General features: G+C 37.5%; 1 protein-coding gene across 4 annotated transcripts in view; it reads right to left on the reverse strand.

Moving 5' to 3' along the window:
• Positions 1-22195, reverse strand: part of LOC111927841 (uncharacterized) — a 56002-nt gene that overhangs the window by 2125 nt on the left and 31682 nt on the right. For 2 of the 4 annotated variants that reach the window (XR_015287493.1, XR_015287492.1), the window contains exons 14-20: positions 18374-18413; positions 17306-17357; positions 11990-12101; positions 7281-7364; positions 6642-6681; positions 5639-5762; positions 585-675 (exon numbers count right to left, since the gene is read on the reverse strand). Coding sequence is in view for 2 of the 4 variants with exons in the window: in XM_086891246.1 (XP_086747372.1) it covers positions 585-675; positions 5639-5762; positions 7281-7364; positions 11990-12101; positions 17306-17357; positions 18374-18413 (503 nt within the window). In the remaining 2 variants the exon portion in view is untranslated. The remainder of the gene's footprint in view (positions 1-584; positions 676-5638; positions 5763-6641; positions 6682-7280; positions 7365-11989; positions 12102-17305; positions 17358-18373; positions 18414-22195) is intronic. The other 2 variants (XM_086891246.1, XM_086891245.1) reach the window with 1 other exon arrangement.

The raw sequence follows: 22195 nt of genomic DNA on the forward strand, positions 1-22195 counted from the left end.
GCACAGCTGTATGAGCTGTAGCATTGCTCAGGATCTCATCTTCAGGTTTAGATGTTTTAAATTTTAATACTCAGATCGTACACTTGCAAAAAAATTTTCACGCATCATCAACACAAAAAAAACCCTCATATCCATCTGGTTTTCATGTTTATATGATTTATCAGTATTTTAACTACAGAAGGCATATGCTAAATGAGGAATTGTCCTACAGTGCATGGTTCCTTGCAACATGCACAAGTATATACTTGGAAATAATCAGAATTGCCTAGTAAATAATTTTTCAGAATGTGACAGCCTTTCTCAGAAACTAATTTTACTGGTGCATCAAAAAACTGGTAGTCAAATTAGTTATGCTCTTTATGATGTACTATCTTACTAGTACACATCTTTTTCATCAAGTATTCTAAACCAACTTTCTACTTTCCTATGCTGTTTTCAAACCTTAGAAAATTAAATAGACAATATCTATAGGAAATTAAAAGGAACTAGATTCAAACCCCAAACCTCACAGTTCCAGCCCAAAAGCTGGTTATAAAGAGACCCATAAAAAATTACTTTATTAAAATTATTGCTTTGATACATGCCTGTGGGTCACTTCTTAGGGATGCTATACCACCACCACCAAGGGAATTCTTCAGAACAAAATTTAATCCATGGATTCCTGGCAACTCATATCTGTAAAATAAAAACAGCACATCATTTCTCAGGGGATTTTGGAAGAAACGTGTAGAGAATACCAAGCAAAAACCGACACGCAAAATTTTCATGCTTCGGATCACATCCCACTGCTGAGCCAAGTCTAAAAGGTAACAAGATTAGCCCAAGGCTTCATTTGCCTCCTTTTTCCTTTCTCTTACTCCAAGTTAACAGCCCTTAATAGTTTTAAAGTTGGATCATAAAGTAATCATTCTCCTCTACTCAAAACTCATCCATTTCTATTAAGGTTGTTTCTAGAGTTCTTTCTTTGTATGAGTTCAAGTCCGTATCTGTAAGCCATAGGTTCAAGATCCAATATGAACTCCAACAACATGATGGGCAAAAGAAAGTATTTTTATTAGCTCCTAGTTCTGATACTGCAAAGTACAATCACTTAATTCCCGGAACTCACTTTTGCTAACAAACTGGCATTTTGCTAACAAAATCCAATTGCTAATTGGAAAGACTCCCTCTTCACTACTGAGAAACATCTATGAGTCATTACATCAACTCCTAGGACGAACAGATAACTTTATAGCAAATTCAAATCACAGCTTTGCTGGAGCCTTGTACTTTGTTCAGATAAAGTTTTATTTTAGTGTGACAGACCTATGTTTCTGTTCCATCGGCTCTGTAAGCATTTTTCCATCCTTGCTTTTGACTGGTGCAGTCCCAGTTTGGAAACTTCTGTAGCCATCTGGCAAATGGCTCTGTGGTTTCCTATTGTTTCAAATTCCAGAAATAGGTCTACAGTATATTTCCATTTGCCTCTCCTTGCAGTTTTTCAGTGTTTTGTCATCTTCCTTCCATTATTGGTTTTCTTTGGTTTTGCTTTTCTCCAGTATTTCTTCATCTAAGTACCTGATAGCTTTGCTCTAATTCCATAGGAAAGGATTTAAATCAGAACATCATCAAGCCATGAGGCATCAACAGAGAAAGATATCCAATTCTCACTGTCTCCAGATGTTTGGCTGCTGCAATTTAAATCCTGATTCATCCAACACTACACTTACTATTCTTTAATCACCTACCTGATTTCATATGTTTGGGACAGATTCTTTGAATCTTTCCCCCTAATATAGGTGGAATTCCTTGCAGTGCTCTTATGCTGCTGATTTTGTCACTTTGAGGCTCTTCTCTTTCAGCTCCTTTTGAGCACTGTGAAAACAGTGGCTGTTGCTGGTGCTCACAGCCCTGTCTGCCCTTTTATCTTGGGCATATGACCCAAACCTCTTGTGGAAGGAGATGATTCTGCTGAGCAGTCTGGTAATCACTTCAGTTCTTGGTTTAGAAAGCAAGTAGTCGTGGAGTGTCCGTATCTGTCTCCCAGGTAAAAAGTTTTAACTTTAAGTTCCTTCTACTTTTTCATTACTACTCTCTGCTTTAATATTAGTATTATTAGTTATTATTAAGAAAAAAAAATTGGTGTCAGCATTCTGTTGCTCTTTCTCAAAAACTAGTTGAGAGGCAACATTAACACACAGGCAAATCCACTGGGAAGGCAGGAAAGTAGACCAATCTACCCCAGTGCTCTATTAGATAACATGAATATGAAGAATAAAGCAATTCTACAGTTAGTTACCTAGCTAATTTACTAAATTTAATACCATAATCAGCTACATAGCACAACCAGGTAACTCCACAAAATTTTCTAAAAATCTAAATGAAAATTTCCAATCACTACATACCACGAAAGCCAGAGCAAAGCACTACACTATAAATTTTACTCTGAAAAGCTGGCAAAGATTTTCAGGCAGCAAAGAATTTCACAACTGGAGGATGTCTCCTCAAGATCCAGGACTGATGGAATATCGATTCCTAATACTACCTCATCTCTCAAAAGAAGTGTCATGAAAATCAATCAGGAAAAACAAATCAGGAGAGAAACTGAAGAGCATATAAATGCAAAAACAAATAGGTTGAAGAATTTAATTTCACTTTCTGCAGTAATTCTGGCAGAGGAAATATGTAATACAAGCAACAGATCTTAATTTGGAACACTATAACATGGCACATTATTTACTCTGAGAAAATACTTACAGTGGGATAATCTAGCTAAAATGAGGATTACAAAATAATATATGAAGGCCAGCATCTTCATTATTTTAAGGCTTGTCTGAAGCATCTGAGCATCCAAAATATTTTCACACAGAAAATAAACTTGCACAATAAAAGGAAGAAAAACCACTATACCCATTATAATAGTCTTAAGCAGCAACAACACATTGACCAAAATGCTGGCAGGCATTTACTTAGCATAATTAAACAATTAAAGCTTAATTAACTGAGATCTAAAGGGAAAAAATGATCTAATTGTAGAATTTGATTAAATGTCTTAAAAGCTGTTTTTAAAAAACACAGAAAATAAATAAACCCTTCAAAGAATACTCTATCTGTAACAGAAACCAGTAATACAAGGAATATTCACTGTTCTAGCTGCATTCCTATGCTTATGCACAACAGAATGCCTGCTTAACTACTTCCTTTAAAGTGCTGTCCATAATACTCAAGAGAAGTCAGGTTTCCCAGAGCATTTCCCATTAAAATGCATGGAAATAATAATGATATAAAATTATTTAATACATTTAAATCAAAGAAAAGACAGGATTGTTTTCATCACAGGAAAGCAGGAACCAAGTTCATAGGCTTAAAGAATTGTTTGCATATGAGATATTCTGTAGAGAAATACTTATTTTTGCTCTCTAACAAATGTAGGTACAAAAAATTCTCAAATACATTGAGAAGCATCAGCATCCACATTTCTTGTTCTTCAGCTCATGGTGAAAACATTGCATAGAAGAAATCATGCTGTCATTTTTTAGTATTTCTGAATATTGAACATATTATATATAAAACATTACATATACCACATTTCAGAAGATGAAAATAGCAAAATCTCAGGATAGTTTTATCATCCTTCTTAGATGACTGACCTAGTACCACTGCACAAAAAGTTCCTTATTCTGTATCTTAAGATACCCAGACCTGTTAAGAATGTACTCCAGCACTCTACTGTGGTAAGCAATCACCTTGGGATTGAAAGATTATCTATTGCCATTATTTTACCTGCCAATCTGGAAGTTTATGTGTTTTCGGTGTTCACTACCAAAATAATCCCACCTGTTCTCTGTTTAGTACACCTATTTAATGTCTCAAGTGAAAAAGCATGAAAGGCAACTGGTTAACAGACTCTGTTCTGTAGTGAGGAAGAGCCATGGTTGATATGTTTATGGTAGCAAAACTAATACGTAGCTTTTAACTTCTCACCATTTAGAAAAAGGAAATGAACCAGACAGTAAGACAGCTCTATTTTATGACAGTTAAAACTAAAAAATAAACAAGTCATTTAAAAAGAAACTACAAAATCTGAAGCACATGAGCATAATCCTTATAATCCTAAATATTTCCACAAAAGGTTTTATTCTTTCTCCCTAGTTGCTTTCCAATTCACTCACAGAGCTCCATTATCACATCATTAATGGAAGCCAAAACCTCAAACAGATAATCTAATTAACCAAATTAATTTGGCTACATCCAGACAGAGCAAATTTCTAGTTTTATTTATTACATAAACAGCATAAAGGAATGGCAATGAATCAATTTCTAGAAGTATCATTAGGAGACATGGCATAGTTTATTTCTTCCCCTCTGCTCAGTTTCTGAGGAAATTCAATTACAATTCTTAGTATCACAATTTATTAGATACATAGATTTGTTAGCACTTACGAAACAGTGGGTGAGATCTGCACTGAGCTGCTTATGAAGACAAAACCAGCACTTATAATTCAAAGATCAGGGGTTAAAATAACTCCAAGCTCTCTCTGAGCTTTGACCTGTACCTTTCTGACTCAAGCTCTTTGAGCAAACAAAAAAAAAAAAAACAGTTAACACTTTATCCAACTACCTATGGAAATACAGAAAGGATTTTGGCAAAATCTCCTTATGTGCAGCATAACTGACTTTGTATCAAAACAAGTTTTAGAAGACTGGATGGTTTGTGGCAGTATTTAGCTTTTACTTGTTTCCAAAGAGATAAAAAGGTTTAAAATCTGTTGACTGTTTTACTGGACATCCTTAGGAGAGCAAACTTCATTACCTCATGCTACAACAAGAGAACTGTGTGTTTCATTCCCAGGAAGGGTCATGAGCATCAGCCATACCACAAAAATAAGAATGTTATATATGTTGTCTGCTGGCAGAGGATATTCTTTAGTAGATGAGTATCACATTAAAGTGTCTTGTTTAGGATATATTCTCTTTCAGATTTGAAGAGAAATTAGCTATGTTTTTTTCTTTAAATTCTGGCTTGGTATATGAGGCACAAAAGTGGGTTAGAGTGGGGTACTAGAAGGAATAGCTTCTCTAAAGTGAGTGAACTTCATAAATATTAATATGTTTTACAGAAATAGGGACAGTATGAGGCCCATTTCTGATGGATTACCAGGTAAGTTTGGGCTCCAGACTACACTGGCTGTGTGAATGTCTTTCAGGTAGTGTTTTACAGATTTCTAACCCTCAGTTCAGCTCAGAGGCTTGGGAAGCTTCAGTTACTAAAGCCCCTGCAGTTTCCAAACGGTTCAAAACCAGTGGAAAGACACATTTCTCAAAGGACATGGGAAGCTATTTCTAGTCGGTAAAGACATTCTGTACTGGAACAAAACAAAGGAACAGCCCCAACACTACTAAGCTAATTCTGAGAATTTAAATGCCTTCACTAAACGGATTCACGGCCTTTGTCCAGCTTCGAGAGAGGCCCAAGTTCATGTTCTTTCTCAGTGACTATGCTCAAGTTGTTATTTAAAAAGGCAAAGGAAGATATACAAAAAAAAACCCAAAGGAAAGACACACAAGTTTGCAATATTTATGTTGCATATTTTAAGATAACTTCTGATACTATCATGTATCTCCCAGACAACTGTGGGATGCACAGCAAGCTACTCACCTTGTTACTAGCTCTTCTTCTTGTTTCTCATGCTCTAAAAGGTGTTGAAAGTAATTCTCCAGGGCTTGAGCAGTTAAAGTTTTCTTTAGGTATGGATAGTAGAGGGGATGCCGTGCTATCACACCTGTTAGGCATTGATTGGCATTAGTTCAAATAGGAAGTGTTAAAACCAGTTTGTGTTTATCCTTTCAAAACCAATTTGAGATCCTCCGCTTAACTGAAACTGTACATACGGATCTCCTTTAACGAGCTCCTGAATAAAATATACAACAACATGACAGCTCTCCCTCTGTCAGTAGAGATGTAGGGTGCAGCATGACACCAAAGAATGCTAAGTGACCACTAAGTGACCACTGGATTTTTTCCTGCTGCAAACAGGCCCTGCCACTGAAAGACACCTAAAGAACAACATCACAACAAACCACCCACAGGCAATTCTCTTCCCTTAAATGGTTTGCAAGACTTAGATATTTAAGTAATCACAATTAACCACAACAAGGTATGACCAGTGATCAAAGGTTTGGTCCTTGCCCCATCTCTTGCACAGGATTCTGATGTGTGACAAATCACAATTACATTTTTATTGCTGTATATATGCTTTATAAACTTCAGCTAATTTTATGCTGAAGCTGAGGTTCCAGAGCAGGATCATGAAAACAGGTTTGTGTCACAGGGATCTTTCTACCTGGACTTCATAAAGGTGAAATTTGTTGTTGTTAGTGTTGTTCCTTAGAAAAAGCAGTATTGTCTTTATATCTGAAGCAGTCTATTATGTATACATCATTCATGACTTGGCAATGCTACATTGCAACAGTGGTCAATCATGGAGAAAGAATAAAAAAGGAAAAAGAAAAGAAAAAAAAAAATCAACATTGCTTCATTCTTCAACCCAAAAAAAACCAGTTTCACAAACAAGGACAAGGAAAGTATATCCTGAATACAAATGAACAAAATTAATCTGTTTTAGCGTGACAGCTAATAGCAAATCAAATCCCAAACGCACCTTTAATTCATACTGAGCTTTGAACACCACACGCTCTCATCTTCCAACAAGTAAGAGAGCCAATTGTTGCATGCAGAAGTAAGGAATAGAAGGAATTATTAAACAATGCAAGAAGCAGCACAATCAATGCAAAGAGACTGCATACTGAAATACACCATTTGCATTAGCAATATAATAAAAACATTCTTGTACATATGAGAAAAACTTTAGTATTTCCTAACACTGTCAATGTTTTAGCCATAGACGTGTTACAAAATTAATGTATGAAAATATTATATATGATCAGACAACCAAGAAATTATATTATGTAACATACACACATGAAGGAGTAGCAACTGACAGGTAAAAGAAACCTTAAAAAGGCATTATTTAACTTCTGGGAGCTCAACTTTCCAACCCTAAACAAAAAACTTTCTTTTCAGTATGACATGCTATAATTTTTTCCTTAGTACCTCAGATTACAACAGCTGCTCATCAGAAGACTACAGGTATTTCATTAGTAAAGTCCATATTCAATATGTATTGTCCTCTGTTTCAGCACAATTATAAAAAATAAAGGTCAAGATGTTTAAGACTAGCACTTGATATGTAACTCTTATGTGAAAGTGTTACTTCAGAAAGCAAAAGAAAGAAAAATACCTATGTTTGCAGAATTGCCTTTGTCTCCACTTCTAGTGTAGGCAAGATCTTCTAAGCGGTAAGTATGTGGACCACTTGGTAGATCTGTACAAGATAAAAATGAATCCATTTTAATGGTGCTACAAAAAATCACATATTTTGAAGGAGTAACTGTCAGTTTAAATGCACACTTTTTGCATTGTACTCTGAAATTTCCAATCCTTCTCACAGGAACACCCAGAGAATAAGAGGTGAGACTGGGGCCAAAATTAGGAAGTTGACCCCTCCTGCTCCATCTCCCAAATCCCTTTCACTTTTTTACAGCCAAATGCTGTACCATGCATCACCCTTCAATATGATTTGCATCTTGGCCTTAGCAATGCTGTACCTCTGAAGGAGGCCTAGCAGCTGCTTGTCTTTTCTTGCTTGCCGTAACTTTTGTCCCCTTAACACACAGACCTCTGCTTCCAGTGCAGGTGGAAATACCTGCACTTGCTACTGTCCTGATAATTCTGTTTAGTCTGCTAACGCCAGTAGAAAACCTTTTCAAGACAACGCATCTCTCACCTGCATTTGCACTATACTTCTTATCCAGCTGCATAGAAGAAAACTAAGATTTCTTTTTCAAGTTACTGTTTTTGTAAATACCTTAGTTTTATATAAGAAACTGTATGCTTTCTCGGAAGCCAGTCTTGATTTTTTAACTTGTCCATGTCTGAGTACTGGATGTTCAAGAAACATAGACGTTGTTGCACTTCACTGAATGAAGTTCATATGAAGTATTTATATCTATGTATCAAAACAGAAACCCACTCCTGCCCAAATCCAGAAAGTCAGTACTGTGGGATCCACACAGTACACACCTGAGGTTTGATGGTTAAGCACAGACCTCCTGCAATTGTTGATTACTAAGAGTAGTAGGCTGTCACATCTAGCTCCTGTTCTCTAAAGAGGGAGATGAAGCACCCACTTTGCTACTGAGTTGGAGTTACTCATTGATCACACCTTAACACTGACACTTGAAGCATGGGCTATATCTGAGCTTTTAGGCAGTGAGAATTGAGTAATTTCCAGTCAGTTTTGCTTCCGATCCAACTTTCCTATGACCATATCATTCTCCTGGCCTCCTTGGCTTTTCAGTCTCCCCATCAATAACAGACTGACCTCCACTCCTGACTCACAGTAAATTTCTCATCCCTCACTCCTTCTCTCCTCTGTCCCCTTTCTGGTTTTTTTTTTCATCCTTCTGGATGGAAGTGAGTTCTCACCCTCTTTCTGCTCCTTGGACACCAGTAGGGGGAATATGCAGAGCAGAGAAGTGACAGCCTTCCTGCTTTGTGGCAGCTTCTGGTGCAGCTGCTGCTGATGGCAGCCAGAAGCAAGCCACAAATGTTGCAAATTTAAACAAACTGAATATACACGATCATGTAAATCAATTATGCTGGACTAACTTCATGTTGCAAGGCACAATGCAATTCTGAAAATACATCAGTCTGTCCTTTTTGTAATATTATTGCTTCTGCTGAGAATACCAAACTATTTTGGGTTTTTTTTTCCTTTTTAAATTTTGTTTTAATTTTAGGGAGTAGGAGACCCAGTATTAAAGATCTTATGCTCCAAATACTGGCCAGGGGCATCACTTAGAGCACAGTGCACCTACTATGCAGGCATGAGTAGATAATGCATTCTGTGAACTGCATCAGGTAATCAGGTAAACCCAGTCATAGCCTAATCATCCTTACCTTCAACTCCTTCCTGCCCACAGAAAATTACTGACACAGACATGAGCCAGGTTGACCTAGGTAAGAGGGAAACTATGTCCAAATCCTACTGGCTGCAGTTTTCACTGATGCTGTCTGTGTGGCAAGTGGCAACTGGACAGATCCCCCAAATCCATCTGAGTATGGGGTGGGAGATGCCTTGCTATGACATGACACATAATTTGTATCTGTTTTTGGTTGAAGCAAGAGGAGCTCTGCTGGCACATGAGTGGCAATAACAAGAACGATAAGAAAGAACTAGGGTGTCACCACAGCAACCTCTTCTACTGGCACACCTGGATCAGAAAATCTCCCCCACAATCTACCCAAACAACAACTTTTCAGCATTGAACTGCTTTAATTAAGACCTAAAGTTTTATAATATATTTTGGGTGACTGTGAAGAGTGAGGTGTAAGAGTGATTATAGTTTAGTCTGGCACAATGGCTCCTCAGTGGTAGAAAGTCACAGGAACAAGGAATTTGAAGAGGTTAAAGCATACAGTGAAAAAGCGGAATACGGGTTTGTTTTGAGCTTGAAGATCACAATGTTTTCCATGTTCACTTGCAAGCAGAAATGTGCCATGAAATGTAGCAGAAAATATTTAAGGGTGTATTTATTTAATTGGGGAATATTATTTTTGATTAAACATCTCCACTGAGAGTGGATCTGAAAGTCCAGCTAAAGCCCATCACTCATTTTGGACAAGACTTCCACACTTCATAACACTACAAAATCACATTAATTTTCATCGTTTCATTCAATATACAATTCAAGACAAAATGTAGTGTTTTTTCAAAGGCTGAAATTTGACAATATCTAAATTGCATAAGCTGTAGAAATCTATTCTCCATCAGACATTTTACAGAGTCAGTCTCTGACAATCTCCCTTTAAATTAAACCAGTTCAAGTCAGTGTTCTGGTGTTCTCATTTATTATTACCCAAACTGATTTATCTTTCATGATCTGTTTATCAGGAAATTGTTTTCATTCAATAAACATCTTAAATAAATCTACAGAAGAATTCCCTTCAAAGCTAGGAAAAATGGTAAATTCAAATTCCACCCTCCCAGAAGCACATCTAGTAGCATATTTTAAATCCATTTTCACATATTTCTCTTATCTATTCAACAACGACTAACAGTCCCTCACACTTGAGATAACCATGAAACTAAGAAAAATACTTTCCCCTCTCTTCTAAATGCTGACAGAAAATGCTTTAGCAGAAGCTATTCCTTTTACAGTCTAACCCATTTGTCTTTCTCATCCATGCTGTCCTACACTAAGCCACAGAAGTAGGTAAGTATTTACTCACATGCAGAAAACATTTATATTTACAACCAAGGGCAAAAGTTTAGAGATCATTCTCAGGGGAAATAACCAGAAACGTTCTGCTGTCTCTCAAAAGTGGGGTTTTGCCTGAAAAAAGGCCTGAAGAATTCAGTAGTAAAATAGGCAGTAAGGAGTCCAATAGCTTTTTGCTTCTCCATTATTCAGCACTGTAGTCACCTTGAAAAAAAAAACCCAAACCCAGGACCTTTGCTAACCCTTTCATTAAGCAGAACAATGACTACTACCTATTCCTTAACTTGCCCAGTCTGATGGTGCAAATACCCACTGCCCTCCTGAGAACTCCCAGGGAGCTGAGAGATGCTGGTGTGACATCAGATTTCCAACAGACATAAGAGTTGAAACCACACTTAAGAGTTTAACTTGTTTCTGCACGACACAAATCATTGTACTGAAGAGACGTTTGAATAGCTGGGGAAAATGAACACATGCATGGTAATCAGGCATCCACTACCAGTGGCTTTCAAATGGCAATAAACAGTCATGTATGTATTTCAAAATGTCTCTATGTGATACAAACACTCCCTTACTAACTCATATTAGTTGTTGCACTGTTCTATTACTAGTTTTGAGAAACATGACTCACCTTTATCTGGAATCCAGAGTAAATGTTAACATGTAAATGCCTTAATAACATTTCTTTTTTAAGTATACACAGAATTTAATACCTGACTTACTCTTTCACTATCAGTATTATTTTCAGAAATTTTTCTAACTTGTAATTTTTAGGTAGAGTCACCTGATTCAGATCTTCAAATACCTAGCCACAGCTTTAAATTAAATTAATCTCTCAGTTCTCTGGTAAGCAGAAATAAGATAACGAAGACTATTTGGACCAAAAGGGAATTATGGAGCATGCTATACTTTAAGAAATACTGTATATAGTTCAGCCAGTAGAAAAAACAAAACTTTTCAGGTGTTCACCACTTTCAATAATTGCTTGTATGAGCAACTCTGATTTAACATTTCCTTGTCATTGCAGACATCCGGACCTGCTCCATTCAGCTCACTGGTTGGCCCTTCTCAAGGTTCTCTTCTTTCTCAGAGAATTTGGTCTGACACATCTAGCAGCAACAGAGGAACTATCATGCTGGATTATTAACCCAGTATGATTTCTTTTAAAGTCACCAGTTCCAGGCTGATCCCATTCTTATTAATTTTGTGAAGGCTGCCATATAGAACAGGAGTGAATTTTAATTATCTAAGTGCTGCAAGTCCTTAAATCAATCTGTTCGTCTGTCCTTTATTCTGAACACTATTTTGATGTAAGATAAACCCAACTGCTCCCAGGATTCCCAGGATCCCCAGGATCCATAAAATGTAAAGTTACAGTATACTTTGAAACCACATTTTCAATTTCAAGCCAGCTTTACATGGTCTTCAGTTGTGTTTAAGGCTTAGGAGTTTTTAATAAAAATTTACTGCCATACTTGTTAGAATCTCAAATACATGTTATACTGCTTGACACTAACCACCTTCCAAGAAAACAGCCTGTGTTTTGCAACAGCTATAAAAATGTATCACATAAAGAGGCAAAATGTATTTCACAGTCAAAATTTAACACAATTTACCAGGACAAAGATAGCAAATGATACATTCACAAGCACAAAGATGAACGTACCTTTCAACTCACTGCTAGTCTTGGGTAGATCAAAGGAATCCACATCATCTGATGTAAAAGTGAGCTCCTCCTCAAATATCTCAACATGCTGCCCATTTAAAAATAGGTTGATCTGTACAAAGAACACAATTTTCAAACACCCAAATCAGGAATCCATTGCAATGTGAATAAATAAAGCATATTCCTAATTAAGTACTGATCTAGTAGACTTCCAGTAATAGCTTTACAGATAAGGCTCTGCTGCTCCCTTTTTAAAGGTCACAATACAGTAACAATTCATTATAAACCTAAAAGAAATCTTTGTTTAGGGAGAAAAAAGGTATAAAAAATGCCACAGAAATGCTCCATCCAGTTTGGGAGTTTTTAAAGGAAGAAAAATCTCTTTCCATCTCACTCAATATACTGCAACACTGTATGCAATTTTGTGTCACAATTCTTTGACAGCTGAATCCCAAAACTTGAACATTTTCCATCTTTTCTATGATGCAACCCCCTTTTCTTCTTATGTTGCTGTCTGCATTAAAGACAAACTTCTCTATGCATTCTGTGTTTATCTTCAAATATATTTTCTGAAAGCTTCTGAAAAAATACATCAATACAGGAATTTTGGGCTTGGTTGTTGCTCAGTAGCAACACTTAGAGTAGACTTTAAGTCAATGACTTTTCAGTCTCCCAGAGCTCTGCCAGCAAGTGGGTGCACAGGGAGCTGGGAGGGAGCATGGCCAGGACAGCTGACCTGAAGTGGCCAGAGGGATATTCCACACCACAGAGCATCGTGCCCAGTATATAAATGGGGAGAATGGGGAGTTGGCTGGGAGCAGCTGATCACTGCTGGGGGATAGGCTGGGCATTGGTCAGTGGGTAGAGGGACACTCTATGGTGTATCACTTGTCTTTCTTGGGTTTTATTCCCCTCTTACTTTTTTGTCACCTCCCTTTTAATAACACCAACTACTACTTTGTTTCAATTATTAAACTGTTCTTATTTCAACTTGTGTGGTTTATTTTTTCCCATTTTTCCAACTCTCCTCCTTAATACACTGTGGAGGGCAGAGGTGAGAGAGTGGCTGAATGGCACTTAGTTGCCACCTGGGAATAAACCTTGACAGGCCTTGTTCACACCCCACGTGGGGCTTAATGGGTTGAGGTAACAACAGATCTGACTAGAATATGCTAGAAGAAATTTACAAGCATTCATTGTATTAGTTTAATAGCCACTGATCACAATGACTTATTTAGTCTCAAAGTTGATGTGTTTGTTCTTCAATTATGTACTGGCCTACTTGCAGTATGTGTTCTCTGTTATGATGTTTATCACCCATGGAAACCCGGCTGAGGTTATCAAGCTGTACTTTGTAACAGTGGGTAATGATACGATGTAATTGCTGGTTGTGAAACTATTCAGGTATTTGCACTCAGCATGGCTGTCATCCCTGCAGGTGGGAGTCATCTATCAGAAACTTGCTAATTATACCTTTCACCTTTTCGCTTTGGAAACTCAGACCATGAAGGGGACACACTTCCTTTCCTCTTCCCCTTATCCTCCAGGCTAATTACAACAGGTCTTGAGGATTTTTAATATCCTGAGATGATCAAACAAGCATGTTCCTATCATTGTATCTTCACAGAATCAATTAGGTTGGGAAAGACCTCTGAGATCATCAAGTCCAACCTATGATCCACCATGTCAACTAGACCTAAGTGCCACATCCAGTCTTTCTTGAAACACTTCCAGGTATGGTGACTCCACCTCCTCTTAGGTAGCTGTAGTGCATGATAAGGTGTCCTCTGAACCTTCTTTCCCCCAGGCTAAACAACCACAGTTCCCTCAGCTGCTCCTCATGAGACCTGTGTTCTGGACCCTTCACTAGCTTTGCCAGCTTCTCTGGACATGCTCCAGCACTTCAAAGTCCCTCTTAAGTTGAGGGGCCCAGAACTGGACCCATGACTTGAGATGTGGCCTCACCAGTGCTGAACGCAGGGGTATACAAGCAATTCCAGAGAGACACAAAAAATGTGCTGACCCAGGCCTATCAACTCTATTTGACACTATTCTTCTCAGGAGGAAAAGAAAGTGGATCTGATGATAAAACAAAAGCCCTGCAGCTCAGCTACTTCAACACCGGTGACAGGCACTACAGATGGAAGGGAGGACTAACCCCTCCGAATTCAGTCACTCCTATACATAAAAAATGGACACAAAACTCAGCTTGTAAAGGAGGATGAATCATGGTCATCACCAGAACATGAGAAAGAGGCAAAACAAGAATCTTTGTTTGAATCAAACAACTTATCTTTGAATCAGATGTGGGATATGCGAAAATATTTAATCTGTCTTCCAGGTCAACACATTATCATCTGGGCGCTATGATGCTGGGATAAGGGAGCTAGTAGCCTGTAATTAGAGGGTAGGGAAGCCAAGTAGCTACGATCACTCTCTCTAGAGAAGGGGACATTGACAGCTGGATTTGAAAAAGGGGCCTAGGTCCTCAGCCTCTGAAGAAGACTCCTCTTAAATCTGAAGGAAAGGTGTCCCTTTAAGGAAAATGCTTTATGTCACCCAGGTAAGAGAACCACAATGCAGGGAGCTATCCAGTTCTTGAAGGAATTAGCCATGCCAGAGATGATTTACTATGACCTGACTAATATGCAGATACCCACAGATTGAGATGAAGCCCAATTCCTGTGACGCACAGGACAGCAGTTTGTGTGCAGAACATCATCACTGTATCCAGCGATGATGTGAAGAGACAAAGAGGCAACAGCCACGGATCAAGTGACTCAACACCTCCAACAATATGGGGAAAAAAAAGTCTTGCTCCCCAATATATATATGGACCAGTAGCTCAGCTTTTAACAGTAAGCATCCTTTTGATCAAGAGGAAGGATGTAGAAAGTACACACGCAGTAGCCCACTCTTCACTTTTACCTGTGGGACCACTGACAGACATGAGGAAATGGGATGGAAGTGTGGCATTTCATCTGCATTGGGAGGCTCCCAGTATGAAAGATTCAGAAACAATCAGGTTAAACTTCCAGAACCAAACAATATAAACACACTTAGCTGCAGCAGTTATCAGTGCTCAGTTGTCAGCAAATGCAAAACAACTCTACTCAGCACTCTTTCTGAAGATTGTCCTTAAAGAAAAACTAATAGCGACTTGCCTTCAGTAGGTTTGCTGCAATTTCTCCCTACATAAAAGTAGTAGTAGTTACCTCCAAAGCACACATGGAAAACAATTACTATCTGAACTCTGAAACTACTGATGATCTATGACAAAATCAGTACAATTGCGTAAAAGCAGTGGAAACAACAAATACGACATTAAATCCAAACTGACACACAGAAAAGTGTTACCAAACACAGAAGAAAAGAACTCACTGTGGCAATGTTAACATAACTCATAATCTGCTTATGGATTTTTTTTTTTTAGTTTTAGGTCAAATGCTGACCTAGACTCTTTATAACTGAACTTTTAATTTAGAAAATCAGTTAATTCATACCTTACTCACTCTGTAATCTCTTTCTGGACAATGGTTTTTAAAACATAGCTGAAATTTTGAATCAAGAACTTGAATCACACCACATTTTTACCCTCAGTATTACTGCAGGACAGCAATCATAGGACACACTGCATTTTGCTGACAGCATATCAGCGCCCCTATCAGATAACTTACACAGAGCAAGGACTGTGATTTTCTATACTGAAAAGAGTAAATGAGATACTTTCTTTCCTTGTTCAATTTGGTTACTGTTTAATCTCAACAGCATTTTACCAAGTCTGGAACACAGCGCTAATTAAGTTAGTTAATACTGAATTTGAACAACATAGTGGTAGGTTAAACTTCAATAAAGATAATAATTTCATAGTAAACTTGGCTGTTATGTATAAGGCAAAATGTAACTGATGATAAAAGTACTTCAACTTTAGACAACAAGAAAGGTGGGGTTTTTTAAAATGCTTTTCCACTGCGAAGAGTCTGTAATTAACTTAGATTTAATAACTAAATGGTATCTTCTCTGTAAAGTTGTGAAAAATATTCTCCTTTAATGAAAAATACTACTTAAAGAATAGGGCTTGGTTGTGGTAAGCACTGTATAAATGTTAAAGAACAAAAACAAAACAGTCCCTTTCTGATGAAGTTGTTTTGTTTGTTCCCCCTTGCCCACTTTTTCACTTTCTGCCTGTGCCCCCAAGCTTCCCTGAGCTATCCTAAGCAGAAGCCTATCACAATAATTGCAGCCTAACACAGACCAACATTCCAGCCTTTGTCCACTTTCTTGATGGTGGATGGGTGAGAAGGCTCTTACTGAGTATTAGGATGCCTTGGCATGAGAGGGATGCAGTAGTTACAAGTTACTTGAAAAATAAGGGCATATATGCAGTTTTGTCTGCAGTTTCCAAAGGATAAATGCAGTATCTGATGGCACTCAGAAAAAGAGAGTCAATGTTTATAAATCCAAATACTTTATGGTTTTAGCAAAAGCAGTTTCTTCAAGTTTATCTTGAAAACTTCAAACTAGACAGGGGGTATATGCATCACAGAAAAGTAGGCTCTAGATGAACATGCTATCTCTACACTGTAATTTCTCACCTAGTGCTGCCTAGACATCTGAATCGTAAATTCTTGGACTGAAAGGAACTATTGCTATGAACTGAACAGGGCCACAGAGCCACAGGTTCCTCCATGACACCACAATGGTTGCACAGGCTTTTGTAATTTGACAGTTTCTGTAATATAAGCAAGAACAGAAATTACTACTTCTATTTTTATAGACAGGGTATATGGAAGGAGAAAGCCCTACTCTCTATTAAGGTAAAGCCTGTTGAATCTGAGGAAATTCAATGATTTTAGTATTTATTCCCAGTAGTATACACAAAATACATTACTCCCCAAAAACTCAGAAAATGTATCCAAGTTCACAAGATTAATGTTCCACTCTTCAAACACCCAACTGCCTATTCTTTAAAGACACTCCATTAACATTCAAAAAAAGCCTAATATTTTCTTAAGCACTCTTTGCAAATGCAGTAAAAATAATTCAAACTTATTCCAGGAACCTGAAAAGAGAAGTTCAGTTTTGGTGTAAGATATTTCAAAATTAGCAGTAATTAAAAAGGAAGGTTGGCAAGTTCAATTGTTGCAAAACATTCTGTGTGAATAACACTAGTCTCTCAGGAAATATTTTTTAATCAAAGTCACCAGACTACTTTGCAGTTTTATTACTGAAAGTTACCAAAAAATGCCAGAATCAGCAGAATTTTTCAAATTACTTCCAAGAAACTTCAAGCAGACTTCAAGCAGTAGGTCCTACCTGAACATTGCTTTTGGGATAATAGAAGAAAAATGGCTTCAAAACCGGAGACCTAGACACATAAAACAACAAGCATAAATACATTTACCTAGATGAAACTGGCAGATCATACACCCTTGGATTATTCATACATCAAACACTCGGGAAATTAAATCCACTCAACCATGACTAGCTATGTTTATTTGACCAACTTTGGAAAGCCTGAAAAGTGTAAAAACTCCTTAAATTCCACTATTAAGAATATAAAATTTTGTTTAAAAAACTGAAGAAAATTTTACTGAGGGGAGGTAGCCAAAACAGTAAAAATATTTTTCTGACAAAGGACATTGTTTTTTTGACATCCTGACATTGAAGTCTACTACACTGTCAGTAGCCTCACATCGATACCTAGGCCAACTACACAGGGCTACTGAAAATACAGCCATAGGCTCTTCTCCCATATTCATGTGCAGCATTTGCTAAATGACAGGAAGTTTTAGATGAATAAGCATGAAAAGCTGAGGATACAAATCACCATAAGATTTTAGCCAAATCTAGAAAAAACCTGAACCAAACCAGGCCTTTTTTTCAGACATACTCAACATCATTATGTTCAGCTCAATCATGAAATGGTTTAATGATAAATTTTTGTGGGACGTTCTTACATTTGACCTTACATTTCTAGGTGAACTGAGCTCATACAGATGTAAATTTGGTGGGCCCATATTCCAAACTAACAGCTAGAAGAGAACACTGGTCCAGAAATTTCCATGTATTAATGTGGTTGAGCTACTGCTTTGCCATGAAGTCACATTTCAAGTTTTCACTACAGCTCATTAAGATATTGCTATGAACAGATCAGAAACCTACATAACTCACATTTAATTCAATAAAGAATTTTACTATTTGTATGCATATTGTATAGCACTCACTATTATCTTGTTATCAGTTATTAGGCACAGAGTGACACAGGAAGGTTTAGTTGCTTCTGTTGGGTTGCTGCCCCAAGCTGAGAGACCTTGTTATGGTGACTGGTAGGAACATTATCATCACACATTACAACAAGTTAATGATCAAGAGTTAACTTACACTCTGGGGCGCCCTCCAACAATTCCAGTGAGGCCAGGGGCTAGAAAAGGAAATTAAATTCACAAAAGAATGGTTAAAGCCCTCTTCAAAACATCAGAGCTTGCAGCTTATCATAGCTTGAATTGATCCATTTTTAATAAATGCAGGGAAATCTCTAGAAAACTACATACATTCTTGTAAATTAACAAAACTGAACATTTTATACAAGTTAAAAGGCAAAACATGTAACTATGAATTTTAACAAAAAAAAATTTTAATGTGCAAAGTGTGAACTAAATCTTTAGAATCTTCTTCCAAATACTCTGTATACAAATGCCAGTGAGGTAATACATTTGACAGAAAAAGAACTTCAGTTTTTTTGTCATTCTTGTTTTATTTACTTTCCAAGAGAGCAGAGAAAGAATTCTGATGGACCATGTTTTCTTTTAATATTTGTTTAATATGATCTTGCTTGTTTAGAGCAACTGTTTAATTTGAATCACTCTCTCCAGCCTTTAAACTAAATTTGATTGTTTTAAGGTGCTGTGTACTGCAGATCCCATTCTCTCTCTGTGATACAGAGGCAATTCAGGGGCTTAAGGCACCTGCATGAGCCCTGATCTGTGGTAAGTCAGCAATGTATTATCAGGTTGCCAAGCTCTACTGTCATTAAAACCATCTGCTCAGCTCAGTATTTCTGAAAGAAACAGTTCTGCTCTCCTCACCCTTAGCACAGCTTCTCACCCTTCTATCTGGCATGGACAGTAGGAATACATGATGTATCAGAGCTCCAAACAGTATTGCAGGGGAAAGAAACAGTAAAATGTGTAAATTACATCAGCCTAGGAATTAATTAACAACTGTGTTAACCAGTCCCTTTCAAAATTAAGTGCTGTGGAAAGCTGCCCACATGGTGTATTTGGCCAAATTAATTCTGACTAAAAAGGGCTTCATGCTTTCTGCAGGTGTGAATTCCCTCAGTTCGTGCTCCAAGCAAATTAAAAGCCAGGTAATTGTGCTGTTGTGATACTAAAGCTAACAGTGATGAGCTCTACTCCACAGCAGGCTGTTCTAGCTTGGATTCAGTGCCTTGTCAATGTGGACACATACCAGTGGCAGCAGAGATTACACATATTCATGCTCATCAGAAGTGACTTTCCCAAAAAAGCCTATGATGTTCTACAGTACACAGGAAAAAACACCTTCAAAAGAAACAGTATCACAAATAACCACCTCCCTACTTACTACATACTCCTAAAAAAACACATGGTGGTTGATAAAATATGAAAGAATCCCTTACATAAGTATTACAATTTTAAATAATCCAGTGAGGTTTCAGCCCTATTCATCTTACCTGTGCACTCATTCAAGCAGATCTGCCACTCAGCAACAAATCAGCTGCAGTGATTTTATTGAATTATGTGCCTAGTTTGTTTATCTAGATTGCTGGGGAAGGAGGGTGGGTATGGTAAGGTCATGTTGAAAATACAGGTCCATAAAGCTAGTTAATTTATCTGTGGATTGTCATATGGGCCACCTCCTGCTAAGCAGCTGAACTGCTCATTAAGGATACCAGATTTTGCTCCAACATCAATTTCAGCTTTCTGAAAGCTTTTAAAGAAAGCTCTTCATTCACTTGCTTTCACACAAGGGATCTTGACTTTGACAACAAAACAGTTCTCAATATAGACAAGAAAATAATCCAAGTAAGAGCAAAAATTGTTCACACCTCAAGGCTAAGATAACCTTCTTCTTCTGCTGGTCTTTGAGAAGTTCATGAGCACGAGTTACTGTAACAGCAGATCTCTTTGGAGGTACTACAGCCATCCCTGCAACTGCAGAGTAAAACTATACCAATAACCCTGTAGCAACACTATTAAGTTCTATGCTATGATTATTGTTTATGTGACTATAAGTTCTATGCTATGATTATTGTTTATGTGATTATAATTTCTAGACTATGATTATTGTTTATGTGACTATAAATACGATGGAAAAAATTTTAAGTCCAATTTAATTTTTATCTGTATGAAATTCCTAGTTATATCTAGACAAAACCTTCAAGCAGAGAAGACTAAACAGATCTTAAATTACTGATTGTAAGCCACAACCAGGTTAATTCTGTAAACAGCACAAGAGCACTATACTTCACCTCAACCCAGGGCTCAGATTCCTATTACATTTCTCCATTAAACCAAAAGAAGGCAATGGAAGGTGCAGTATAATAAGTAATATAAGTAATAAGTAATATAAGTGAAAGTGAACTTGTCACTGTGGCCAGACCAACCTTCTGCTAATTATATTATCATTTCCTTGGATCAACCATTGTCCTAAGAAAACTTCTTTTAAAAGTATTTCCTCATGCTGTACTTTATGCTTACGTTGCATTGCTTGCTTGAATATCTGACAGATGCTCTCCCTCCTTTCTGGAAAGCTTATCTTATCACAATGACACAAACAATTTGTCATACTTCTAGAGAATTATTAATCAGGCAGCAGTCTCAAATCGCTAAGATTCCCAACTAAATTAAAGCTCTTGATCAACTTTCCCAGAAACTTCACATGGCCATTTTTTGTCATCAGAGCTTCATTCCTTAGCTCCTCAAGGCAGATAAAAGTACTGTCTCATCTGCTACCACTGAACCTCTTGAAGTTGCTTTGCTTCAAGCTAATGAACTCCCCACCATGCTCTGCCAGCTTCTGTGCCTCAGAATGGCATAAAATTGATGCACAGCAAAATGGGGTGATTACCTTTAAATGGGAGACCTTCCTTTCAGTTTATCTATATCCTGTTCATCTGTAGGTACAGTATTTGTATAGTGTCAAACTGAGTATCACAACACTTATTTTGATTCAAGTGTTTGATCCATAAACCTTCCATTTCCTCACAGTGGCTGGGGACCAAGCCTGAGAACTACAAATTCTCCAAGTGGCTGGGCATTTTAAACCAATGACTACTTGTGATTACACCACTGGGATTCCACTGTTTTTATTTAATCCCAAATATGACATGGTTGGAAAAACTTCAGGCACTAAGAGTGGTAAATCCACTCCTTTTTACGTGACTCAGCTCTGGTATGGGAACCTTCCTCTGGATTCTGTGTTTAAAGGTGTAAATCTACACTGAATCTATTACACAAGTAAATTATTAGTTAGAAAGTGCTTTGATTAACCTGCACAATTCTTCATAAAGTCTTGTCCTGTCTTTTCATTTTATGACTCCTTCCTCTAGCCTACTTTAAGTTTTACTCACTTTCAGCCCGAGTATCTTACAAGAAACCAAACCATCATCCTCTCTGTATACACGTACATGTAATTAATTATTTGTCAGGTTTTCTTCCTTTGTGTCCATGGTTCGTTCTTCCAGCACACCTGCAGACTCTCAAATTTGACCCAGATCTGAAGCATGGAGAGGAATCTCAAGAATACCAAAGCACACTAACACCCCATGACTGGCATTCCCTTGTGAGCAGAGATGTAGGAACAGATATTCATGTAAATAATACAAGGTGGAGCCAAATCAGGATACACTCCTTGCAACAACAGCTTGACCATTTCTGGTTTCCCATTTATGTTTTATCTCTCCAGCTGTCTCTTGATCTTTTTTATTTTCTCACCCTGTAAAACCCATCTCTGGATGGACTTGCAAATACAAATTCTTCTAAAAATCACATATGATATGCTGGAAAAGACAGCAAGTTTCTGATAAATTTCACGAGCAGAGGTAGCAGGCAAACTAAAGAGTGCTTGGGAAAACCAACACTGCTCTCAGTTGAGGCAATTCAGGGTATGGAGCCACCGAAAACCAGCCCCTGTAAAACATGCAAAAATCAGCCCAAATAA

Source organism: Cyanistes caeruleus, chromosome 5, assembly GCF_971803275.1.
Source record: "Cyanistes caeruleus chromosome 5, bCyaCae1.hap1.1, whole genome shotgun sequence".
In the NCBI taxonomy this organism is placed as follows: Eukaryota; Metazoa; Chordata; class Aves; order Passeriformes; family Paridae; genus Cyanistes; species Cyanistes caeruleus.